General features: G+C 29.5%; 1 protein-coding gene across 1 annotated transcript in view; it reads right to left on the reverse strand.

Annotated features, from left to right (window-relative positions):
• LOC111630696 (sister chromatid cohesion protein PDS5 homolog B-like) overlaps window positions 1-12,924 on the reverse strand; it is a 95,542-nt gene that overhangs the window by 23,873 nt on the left and 58,745 nt on the right. Inside the window, exons 8-10 of the mRNA XM_023374840.1 lie at window positions 9,452-9,592; window positions 8,194-8,309; window positions 6,176-6,270 (exon numbers count right to left, since the gene is read on the reverse strand). Of these exons, the coding sequence (XP_023230608.1) occupies window positions 6,176-6,270; window positions 8,194-8,309; window positions 9,452-9,592 (352 nt within the window). The remainder of the gene's footprint in view (window positions 1-6,175; window positions 6,271-8,193; window positions 8,310-9,451; window positions 9,593-12,924) is intronic.

Raw genomic sequence — 12,924 nt, forward strand, 5'->3', positions numbered from 1 at the left:
TAAGTTAATATATAATTATATATACAGTACCTAATTTATATATAATTAATATATAATTATATGTACAGTACCTAATTTATATATAATTTATATAATACTGTCCAGACGATAGAAATCTCTCCGTAGCGTGGCACTACGGACGGTGGGAAAGTAGTTCGGCTGCCCGATGACGTTTAACGTAATTATAGGGGGTTTTTTACTGTTTTTTACTGTTTTTTACGGATACCGTCACAATTTTTTTGCAGTTTTATAGGAATCGTAATTATTGGGACCGTAATTATAGGGGGGTCGATTGTATTACTGTTATCTTTTAAATAATTTTTATGAAAAATGACAAATATAAAAATCCAAATAGAAAATGTTATATAAATTAATAATTTCATTTTTTATTCCAATGAAACCATGTTTTTTTATTTCCTTTTACTTTTCATAGACACAATGTAGTGACACTTTTTAAACACTTGGCAGATTATTCATCTTTTATTAGGTTGGGACACTAATTACAAGGTGCATTTTGGGCTCCAGCCCCTCCTCAGTCAACTTAAAAGTTCAATATGCGACAATTGCATTTATACAGACAGTATACATAATGGATCGTAGAACAAACAGACCAACAGTTTTTGACGAGTTTTTTTATAACATTTGCCTAAATAAATCAAATTTTCAGAAAAGTATAACAACGTCCATTATGCCTGCAGTTTGTATCTTGGCATATCACTTAAATTTACACGATAACTGTTGCTACTGTTACATATAGACAGGTCTTGCACACAACCATCACAGTGACCTAATAATTTCATGTTAACACAATTAAGTAAGAACAATGTTCTTATAATAAATACAGATTAATTAAATATTTTATTCCAATCTAAAGTTCTGTCTACAGAACTTTAAATCCTGTCTACAGAACTGTCTTTCACTTCTTTAATTGATTTTCATACAAACATACTTGAGTGAATTGTAGCCATATAAACATTTATATAATTAAAATATTTTAGTTTTTTTGTATAATATCATTAGTTCAAAAAAGGCTGGATGATTGGTTTATGTCCATTCGTCTCTATAATAATTAATAAGCTATATTTTACATCAAGCAGTGGCTTCAAGAGAGACAATAAATGCAAATAAACATTCTGTGATAACAAATTAACACAATTTGGTAACTACAACCTCCCATTATGTAACTTTAAAATTAACTCTTACAAAAGACCAACAGTGCTATACATGACACATTCACCTGACAATGAAAAAGATGCAAGAAATTTCGGGAATATGTCTTACCTTAATTTAGTAACCTTACCACTCTCAACACTTGCATTTCTTGTGTATTTAAAGGAAAATCTGATGACCTAGTTCTGTGTAAATGGAAACTAGACAATGACAATACAAAGCAAAATGCAACATAGCCACACATCTCATAGCAAGAAAGATCACAATCAAGGTAGGTTAATTTGCATTCTATTACTATTTGCTTAATGTAGGTTACATGTGCCATGTGCCAACAGAAAAGTTTTATGTCAAATCCTGTTAGTCACTATTGTATGAACCTCTTGATCCTGTCCAAAACAAGAATCTTTTCTCTCTTCAAAATAGGAACCTTCATATAAAAGACAGTGAAATAAAATTGTTCTTTAATTGATGCATATTATACACTATACCTATAAATATATGTTGGACTATTAATACACCGCATTGTCCTTAATTCTTATCTTACACATATAATATTTACAATTAAAAGATCTCTAAATTTAATTAGGTCTTTTCTTTACTGGCACAGACCTATTCTTGACACACTGTTTCCCAAAAAACTCAAAAAATCCATTTCCTAAATCTACATCTGAAACTCAATTATCTGAATTATTGAGAGTTAGCATAAGTCTGCTTCCCTAAAACTGAATAAGTTATGTAGGTGCAGGCTGATAGAAATCAGAAATGTTACATTTATAACAAAACCATTTCCTGTTGTAGGGTCAGCAAAGCCTACTCAAGTTCAGAACAAAACTCTTCCCCATATTCCATAACTCTTTCACAGTCTAGCACTTCAGAAATAAATAAACTATACATAGGCCATGACTAATTTTTAATGCAAAAAAGAAAGCAATGTTTTTCACGATCTGTCAGAAAGCAAAGCTGGAAAACAGTTTCACAAGAGGATGCATGATCTTAAAGGAAAATGTAATTAAACATGAAAGTGACAAAGACATAACAAAGCATACAGCTTTCTTGTTGTTTAAAAAAAAAAAACCACAAAATATAAACAAAGTTCTTGTAATTTCTTTTTCAAAAATTCATGAAACCACATTGTCAGCAATGTGTAATGCTTATTTCTTAGCTAAGCATCTTTTATCAAACTTACTTCTTAATGAGCTCCGAATAGTACTGGGAGTAAATCAAATCAAAACTTTAAAAATAGATGGTCTCACAAGCACCAATTTATGTAATTTTGAGAAACACATGCAGCAATGATTGAAAACCAGATTACTGAAATCAGATCAGTTTGACTAAAAGACTGGCAAAAATTAAGAAAGTTGCACAGGAAACCCTAATTTACTGTAGGCTTATTTCTATCAGTTTATACATTTCTGATGCAGATTTCCCACAATTAAAGCAAAACTTAATGTTGGAACTTTGTTCCATCTTCTAAAGTATAAGATCAAAATTATAGCACAAGAAAGCATGTAATGTTCACAACAGTTGAAGAAAAACCAGCTAAAAAATAAGAATTGCTTACTTAGGTTTTATAAGAAACAATTCATGTGTTACACAAGTGATGGTGTATATAATAATTAAAAGAAAAAATAATTTCTGGAACTTTCTAGACAAACTGTATGTATTATATATAATAATTATTAAACTCTAAACTATTATTAACAATTAACTTATTCTATAAAATATTAAACAAAAAAAATTTTTTTTTATTCTTGGAATACTTGAAAAATTTCAAGTATAAAGCCAAACAAACTACCAAATTATTGTGCTATAATATTACTATGTAATTATGTAAATACTAAATAATTTGTCTACAAGTAGGCAGATAATTCAGCTGTTTGCTTGGCTTTAACTATACAGTAAGACCCCACTTAACGCGGGGGATGCATTCCTAGACGACAAAGTGCTAAGCGAAACAGTGTTAAATGAGACCATTTTAACATAGAGTAAATAGGGATAGGGGAACACGCAACCGAAAAAAAAAAACTTTAATTTTAAGTTATTTTTATATTAATCTGTATAATAATATGTGTTAAATAACACANAATATATTTACATAATTTAATTGTAATATATAAAAGTAATTATCACTTAGATCTAGTTGTATATGTCATACAAATATATAATAATAATAGCACTCAAATGCAAACTTCTATACACCCAGAAACCATATTAGAAATACAGTAAGAACCCACTTAATGAGGGTGATGCATTCCTAGACAACAAAGTTCTAAGCAAAACAACGTTAAACGACGTCATTTTAACATAGAGTAAATAGGGATAGGGGAATACGCGACCAAAAATCAACAAATTTTACTTTAATTTTAAGTTATTTTTGTATTAATCTGTATAATAATATGTGTTAAATAACACACAGACAAATGCACACAGAAATGTATAATAATATATTAATTAGTTCATTTTTTGTGATGAAGGTACTGATTCTTCTAAAATTCTCGTTCTTTTGCAATAAAGTCGTGAAGTTTCATTTGTCACTTTTTTCTCTCCTTAAGCAAATGTCGGTAGCAGAAGATTGCATCCAAAATGCCTCATTTTGCTTTTGCACTCCTTTCAAAATCTAGATCATTCGCTACAATTTGATCAATGATTTCGGTTATCGTTACCAAACTTTTACTAAAGAAACCTGTAGCAAGTTCTTCGGGTTCTTCGTTTTCAAAATCTCTGTTTTCCAGTTCTACACAAATTCCCTGTTCTGCCAGTTCTTGAAGTCATCGTTGGTAAGGCTCTTACCAGAAATCTGCAGTAACTCCCCAATATCCTGCTTGTCTACATCTCTTGTATCAATAAGTTGACAATTTTTTCAACCTAACGATACAGCAATAGGCTCTTCACGATGACAATTCTTAGATACCTTCAGCCATAACTTCTTCCACACTCTGTTCATGCATTTATCAGTTAATTCTTGCCAAGCCAAGTTGCTATTTCCTATGGCATCCATAATGTTATATTTTTTCCAAAATTGCACAAAACAAACATAGATTTAAAGAAAGTACACCTTTTTGCCACCTTTTGCTGATTGGTTTGTGTTCACAAATAATCATATTACGTACAAATTAATGAAATGCTGCGTTATTTTGAATCAGCATAAATTTTGAGCATTTTTTAGGCATCAAGCAGACCGCGTTATATTGAATCAGTGTTAAGCGAGGCAGCGTTAAGCGTGGTCTTACTGTACATCATGTTTTTGAGTTGATGTTCATATACAAAATACCAGTATTCAGAATAGAAGATTTGTGTTCATATACATTTCAAGTATAATTTCTGATAACAAATATTTAGATGCAGTCTGACAACAAAGAATATTTTAAAATATTCTTTGTTGCCAGACAATAGTTAAATAAATAATGTTCATTATTTCTTATAATCATTTGATACACTATTATTATTCTACATTTAATCAATTTGTACTATTGTACTTATTTAAAAGTTTAAAAACAGCTTGTTATAAACTTTTATAATATATAATGCAAAACATTTAAATGAATGATTTTAATCTGAGACCAAAGCTATATTAGTTACATTAAATATTTTTTATAAATTTTATTTATGTTCATTCTTGCATCTACTAGTTTAAAAAAAATTTGTAACTATTATTTGTTATAATAATTATTTGTTAACTGCTCATTTTTTTTCAAATATATTCAGCTCTAAGTACAAAAATAAATAAAAGAAAAACACATCATAACTTCAAATAACAGAAAAACAGATGATAGCAAATCAGTTCATAATGCACAAATAATCACTTTATATAACTGTTAGAAGTCTGCAATAACAAATCTAAAACGATATTTAATTTTTGAAACAGACTATTTAAGAACAATTTCATAAAGTGCAATATAGACTTTAGAATAGTGTATTACAATGCAATTTGAAGATTAGAGATTTCAAATCAGAGTTTGTTTTTGTTAAATTGAAAGAATGATAAGAAGATGTAAAAGAAAGTTGATATTGTATGTATTTTTAGCCTCAGATTAGTGGAGTCAATCTACTCTGAGAAAAAAGAATTTACTCTACTGAGAATGTAGGATTTACTCTAGAAACAAAAAACTAGATTTATGGATTTCAGCATCAGAGAAGTTGAAAAGCTTGGTATAAACTTAGATGGATAGAATACAAAAATGTCACAGTTTAACTACAATGACAAGAAATTAATTGATCAATGTCTTGATTTAAAGACAAATCAAGGAGATGGAATGTTCCTAAAGTAAGAATGTTGAGTTTCCTGATTCCTTTCCAGAAATAACTTTGCTTTGCCCAAACATTACTGAGAAAACATTGTAAAATCTATATTAATGTTTGCTTTGGCAAGACTGTATATAAACTGTAAATAAATTCTTAAGTTGTTTTTATACTTGACTATTAAACAAAAAAGAACTGGAGGATTCTTCACAACAGAAAACAAATGAAGGTAACAAAAAACAAAATCATATATATTTTAATTTGGTAAAATATAAAAAGTTATTTCATCTAAATTTTCACAAATACAAAATGATTAGAATTAAAGTATCTCTATTCTTGAGGTTATTCTTTCTCATCGACTGTATAGGCATTATCAATGGAAAAAAATACTCAATAACAATAGCAATCTATGTAAAAAAACAGAATAAAAATAAACTATTGTACTTACTACATATATTTAAATATTCATCATATTTTTACATACAGTAATATGCTATAATTAATATCAAATATATGTAGTCTAATAATTATTAGAAACACATCAAATATATTTCATCCATTTATAAAATAAATTTTATTTAAAGTCTATTAAAATATAACAAAATTAAATCAATTTTTTGTAATAATTGCAATTCATTACACTTTATTTATTTGCAAGTGTCTATTAAAATTAAGCAATTCCATTAAATTTATTCAAGTTAAAGCAATGAATAAAATTACTTTTAATAAAACCAAGACTAAAAACATGCAAACTAAACTGTTTTACCTGTAATATCATCCCTTAATTCTGGATGATTGAGAAGAAAATGCATGGAATACTGTACACATCTTACTCTTACTTGCACACTGATATCATTAAACCTAAAATGAAATTATTATTATATATTTTATTATATGTATTTGTCCTACATAATTTTAAAACATTAAAAAATAATTAAATTCATTATAATTATTAAATAATATATTTTAGTAAATATAAAAGTAAATTATAAAATTATCAAAAAATAAAAGTAAATTATAAAATTACTATAAAGTAATATAACTGAATCATGCATTTTTGATAGACAATTTAATTAAATCAAGATTTTTTATAGATAAAACATACTCAAATATAACAAGCAATTACATTTTAGTCTTAATTTTGTATATTATCTTTCTTATTTAGATGAGTGAAGTAAGTGGATATATGTTAAATAAGCTTTTGAAAAATGTTACCTCAATTTAACTTTGAAAAGCATTTCCAGATTTTGCAACCCAAATGTATTAATTAGCATTCGGAATAAATTATTTTACTTTAAGATCTATTTGAAATTTGATTTACTAATAAATCTAAAACTGATATTATTGGAATTAATAGTGATATTTAGTGAAAGTTATTAAATAATATTTGATAGCTGTTTTCATAATATTTCATACAGAAGTGTTTGCTATCATTTGATATGCTTACACCACTTTAGATAGATAACTTTTTAATGACACTGTCTATATTATTTTTTTGACATGAATGAAGTGATTTCTGTGCAACTTGACATGGGAGATACTTGATTCTCATCAATTTAATTTCATGCTTATTTGAGAAAGCTGATATGCTTTTCTGAATTAACTGCTTCACAACCAATTTTCTTTCAAGAGTGCCACAACACAGAGAGCAACTAGTCTTCTGATTTGTTAGTTAAATAAGTATTTTTATTTTGAGTCATTTGAATTACCAAAGAAAAAGTTCTAGTTTGAAACATAGTGAAACCTTTTTCCTTTGTTTATCTTCAAAGCAAACCAAAGACCTCCTTGTTGATATGTGCTTCTTGTCCTTAATTACTTATAATATATTTGTGTCCACTTTGGACGTTCTTATAAACTAAGACTTGTTATACTGAGGGAAGAAAAACACACCATTTCTAATAAAAATATATTTATTGTAACATAATCTTGATTATATTACAATAAGTAGAGTAACTAGGGAAAATTTCATCATATATTTCATCACAAATAGATGAATCATCAATGTCTGCTAATATGAAACTTTCAAAAGAACACATCCACATGTTGTTGCTTTATCACTTCAAAAGTTGCCATAATGCAATGAAGACTCAATCTCATCTTCAAGGCATTTGGTATGGACACAGTCAACAGGCAGAACCACTACAACTGGTTCAAGAAATTCAGGAATAGAAATTTCTTGCTTCAAGATGAATCCATCTAGGCAGCAATTCTACCAATGATGATGACATTCTCCTGCAACAGCTTGTTCTCCTTGTAGACAATAATCCACAGCTGACCACCAGAGAATTAGCATAACAACTTAAGTATTCTTATACACTAAAAATTGACAAAGTCTGATACCACCATGACAACATGCCAGCATAGAAAGTAAAGTTGACCTTAAAGAAGCTGGCCAGTCTGTGTTGGGAGGTTCTGCCTCAGCCACCTTATCAAATCAAGACCTGGCATCAACTACCATCTATTTTACATCCTGCAGAACTAGACTGCCACTATGCAGTTTAATGACACTACCCAATGCTTGAAACTTTCTTCAAAGAAAAACCTCAGAAAAAGTTTGAAGTGATTCATATTAATGGTGATTATCTACAAGACTGAACTGTAATCATTGTTGAGTTAATTGTCAATAAAGATTTTCTTTCAAAATGTATAAATTTCACCTTTAGAACCTAATATTAAGTCATTCTTTTTTAATGATAAAAATAATACTTATTTAAATAAGTCTACATTAAAATACTAAAACTAAAAATAAAAAAAATAACTTCATAATTATACATAATACTTTACCTTCCAAGAAAACATTTCCATAAAGATTTATTTTCTAATGCTAATTCTGAATTTTTATCAGAAAACATTCGTGCAAGTAATTTAGTTGAGTCTAGTCTTGCCTTTTCATCACTTCCCTATTAAATAAAATATTTAATTACATAATTTTATTAATACATTTCCTAAATTATAATTGTTAAATTACTATTTTTTTGACAAAATAAAATTTTTAAACAAAGTTAAATTTTTCTTATAAGCATCAAATATTAAAATATTTATTCTTTATAAACATAAACTGAAATAGAAATAAAACTAAAATTAAAAATCAATAACAATTTTTTCATTTAAATACTAATCATATTTAAAAATGTGAAAATTCTTTTAATAAAAAATTGAAAATAAAAAAATCAATATTAATTTTGAAAAGTGCATAAAGTTTTAATGAAACATATCAAAAACTGCTGGAGATTTCCAAGTTATTTTATTGAGCTGCAATTTGAAAAAATTGCAGATTTATAAATTCCCACTGTCTGTCTGTCCTTCCTTAATCTCAAAAATGGAGTTAGATAGACAATAAAGTCAAGACCAGATATGGGAAGCTTAGGGGCAGGCAGCCCCTATTATATGAACTTCCAGTTTGCACTTGACTATATGAACTTCTGACTTGCACCCAAATATATGAACATTCATTTTGCACTGGAAGTCAATTATATCAATTCAAAAATTTTCCCAAGATAAATGACTAGCAGGACTCTATTGCTAGCAGGAAAGTATAGATAGCAGGGATAAGACACTACTAATTTGAAGTGGAGAGCATACATTTTAAATTAAATTAATTAAAAATACAGTAGAGCGTCAATTATCCAAATCAATTGAGGACTGGGGTTGTTCAGAAAATTGATTTTTCGGATAACCAATTATGTATGAAAAAATACATTATTAATATAGTATATTAGTGTATCCCAATAATAGTATATTAATAAATCCCATGTTTAAATTTTTCTCCATTGCATGTCGCTTCGTGTTGAATTTTCGTTGATGTTAACCCTAACAAAAATTTTTATAATAATAATCGTGGCTATTGTATCATTAAAAATTATTTCTTTATTTTGTACAAACAAAATAAATATATTGAAAAATATAAAAACAAAAAAATTATACTTTAGAAAAATACATTTAAATTGATTAAACAATGGTTTGTTTAAAATTCTTTAGGTGATATTAATTCTAAAAGACAAATTAGAATATGTGTAAGTAGAAAAATTTAAAAATGAATTACCTTTAATTTAAATTCCAGTTGTGGAAGAACTGATACCATCATACTTGGACAGATTGTATTTAGTTCATATATTAAATCATACAGATGACCACTTATATTCGTTTTAGATTTCTTATTTAGAATCAGAGTATTGCTGAAAAACTGTAAAGAAAAAATTAAATTACTATCATACATATATAGAACAAAACAAGCCTGTTCTTATTTAAAATCAAATAGCAATTTAACTGTTAGATCTTTTATTGAATTAATTATATAAAAACACTAGTTGTTACCTGCGACTTTGCAAGCAAACCCCATTTATATTCAGTATTTCAACAATCATAGTAATTGTTATATAACACCTACCACTGAGAATGATGAGAATCAAATTAACTGTTTTCAATTTGATCAATTTTCTGGAACGTTTACAATCGTTCTATAATCGAACCAATATGCAATAACAAATTCAAATTTAAAACAGTTCGAACATTTGGTTAAAAAATCAAAATATATAAAAATATTTATAACAATGTCTGAAATGTTATCAATTTAATATACCTAAGAACTTAATTAAAACTAAACATAGTTAAAAACAAAAAATTGCATCTAAAATAGTACAGTAGAAGCCATTCTTCAGGTTAAGCTTTAATCCTTTCCCTGTCCCCTGCAGAGGGAATTTCCAAAAATCCCTTCTTAGTGTGTATTTTCATGGCGTACACTACTAAAACATAGTTAAAAACAAAAAATTGCATCTAAAATAGTACAGTACAAGCCATTCTTCAGGTTAAGCCTTAATCCTTTCCCCCCGCGGAAAAATTTTGAAAAATCCCTTTGAAACTATAAAGGATATTCAAATGAAAATGAGAATCAAGTTATAAAACATAACAATAATAAATGTATTTATTCAAAGGAAGTCTCCTCAAGAATTGAGATATTTATCCCAATGTTTAACAAGCTGACAAATGCCATCCTCAAAGAACTGGACTGGCTGCTGGAAGAACCACATTCTAACTGTATCTTGAATTGCTCATCTTACAAGAATAAACATCCTTTCTGATGCTTTTCAAGAGGTCCAAAACTGTAGAAGTCATAGGGACTAAGATTGGGACTACATATATGCAGGATGTATTAACACTTTCCATCCAAAATGGTGCAGTATGTCTGTAGAGGAGCCATAAAGTCTATATGTTCTGGCAATCTCTCATCTTATGTAGTTTTACTCCCTTACAATGCATGACCATATACCCTTCATTCTTTCAGTTTAGCTCCAGCAGGTAGGTGCATAAAAGAAAAGGTATGTTATGAGCAAAAGTATTTCTGTTGTTGTGAAATTAGCTTATCACATGTAAACATGTATTTTATATTATTAGTGTGTTAATATACATGGTTGAGCAACATTATTATGACCATCTACTTAGTAGCCAAAGTATGTGCCTTGGGCAGCACATACAGAACTCAGATAACATAAAATGGACTCAATAAAGTGCTGGTAAGTGTCAACAGGTATCTGTGTCCAAGCAGACTTCAGTGCATTCCAGAGTTGGTTCAGATTCCTTGGAGGATCATCCATTCATCATTCAATTGAGGTGCTCCCATAGATAGTTTGATCTGGGGAATTGGGTAGCCAGGGTAGTAGCTTGAATTGGTGACATGTTCCTCAAACCATTCATGGACTGTAGCTGTATGGCAATTAGTATTGTCTTGCTGGTAGATGCTATCACTTTCAAGAAAAATAAACATGTATGATAAATGTGAATGTCAACAATTGAGAACTATTTGCATTTATGTTACCATTTAAAGCTATCAAGGGACACAAACCATGCCATGAAAACACTGCACCCCAACCAGCCTGCTTTGTGCCATCAACTGTTTCTGTGAGTTTGTTTTCTGCAGATTGATGCCAAATATATCACCATTCATCTGCTAGGTAAAGCAAAAATCTTGACTCATCAGGGAAAGCTATCCATTTTCACTTGGTCAGGGTCCAGTCAAAGTAGTCAAACTGAATACCGGGACTGGACCCTGAACAAACTGAAAGTGTTGTAAGGAACCAAGTCCGAGCATTATTTTTATTTACTTTTATTTTACTTTTTATTATATTTTTGTTTGAAGCTTAATTTTGTTAGTATGAAGGTTTCCTCACCATTCACCTTAGAAACTTAAAAATAGAAGAGAAACTAACTCACCAATGAGAGAAAAGCGCCGTAGAAAAAACTCGCGCACCCTTGCGCTCCCGAGCGGAAAAAAGTAAGTCCGCACCGAGAAAAAAGGGAGGGAGACCCCACAAGCACAACTTAGGGACTCGCTAAACCTTAAAGAATAAAAACATCCCGAAAATTGTCAAAAAGAATAATGTAAAAGGTTAGCGAGTATTGTCAGAAAATAGGCTGCCAGACAAATAGAAAAAGTTTATTGTTAGCAAATAAGTATGTAAATGAGGGGAGTGATCGCATTCAGAGTTGTGATGTCACCTCACAGAATAAAGTCCGAATCTCAAGTGAAGATGGACGAGGTGAGCTTCTGTTATCAACGAGCTGGGTGAGCTTCGTAGCAGCAAACGAAAGAGAGGTGTCCGATAGGATAAAATAGTTCCAAGGCGATTTTGAAGTTATTCGATTTGTGGATCAAAGATTAGAGAAAGTCTTGAGAGTTGAGGAAAAGAATTCCTAGTATATTGAGGTGACGATTAGGATCTTTAATTCATAAGAATTATTGTATATAAATTAAGTCTTTGAAATTTTGTCAAATTCCAAAGGGGAATAGAATTAAGTTAGAAAATAGATTGATTTGAGTTTTGCCGGGTTGATTCTTATTGACTTTCATTGAATAAATTGTTATTTGAATTTTACTAAAATTTTGTATATAGTTTATTACTAGAACTTTTATTAAATATTTGATTTGTTATTGACAAACTTGGTCATTATTTAATTCGGTGCACGCTTAAAGTTCAGGCCTGGCACAATAACATGAATCCGCATAAAGTACCCGTTAGGGAACGGCTATTTCCAGCACACAGTTGTGTCAATAATCATTGGAAAAGTCAGAAAAATAATATAGTACTTTACAGTTTTTTAACTACTCAGCAGTGAGGGATGGCTATATCCAGTGGTGATATTCAGCGGGTTCGCACAGGTTCGGCCGAACCCGTTGTTAACATTTTCAAAGTTTTCCGAACCCGTTGTTAAATACACGTAACGTTTCTCAGTGGTTTTGTTTCTTTTAAAAAATATATTAAAATATACGTATTATACTCTGTAACACTAGAGCCTTATACTATGTTCGCCTGGTGCAATCTCCTTCGATTGAACCTAGTTTCAGTCGAGATTGAAACGAGGTTCAATCGCAATCGACTCGAGAGAGTTCTCGAAACTAGATCCAGTCATAAGAGAGATCCCACAATTCCACGCGCGCGAGAAAATGCAAGATGGCTGCGGAACACGTGTCGAGCTATCGACAGCGAAATAAGAAAGATATTGTATTTCGAGAGACGATGA

Source organism: Centruroides sculpturatus, unplaced genomic scaffold, assembly GCF_000671375.1.
Source record: "Centruroides sculpturatus isolate CEXI.00-Female unplaced genomic scaffold, Cexi_2.0 scaffold376, whole genome shotgun sequence".
Classification (NCBI taxonomy): Eukaryota; Metazoa; Arthropoda; class Arachnida; order Scorpiones; family Buthidae; genus Centruroides; species Centruroides sculpturatus.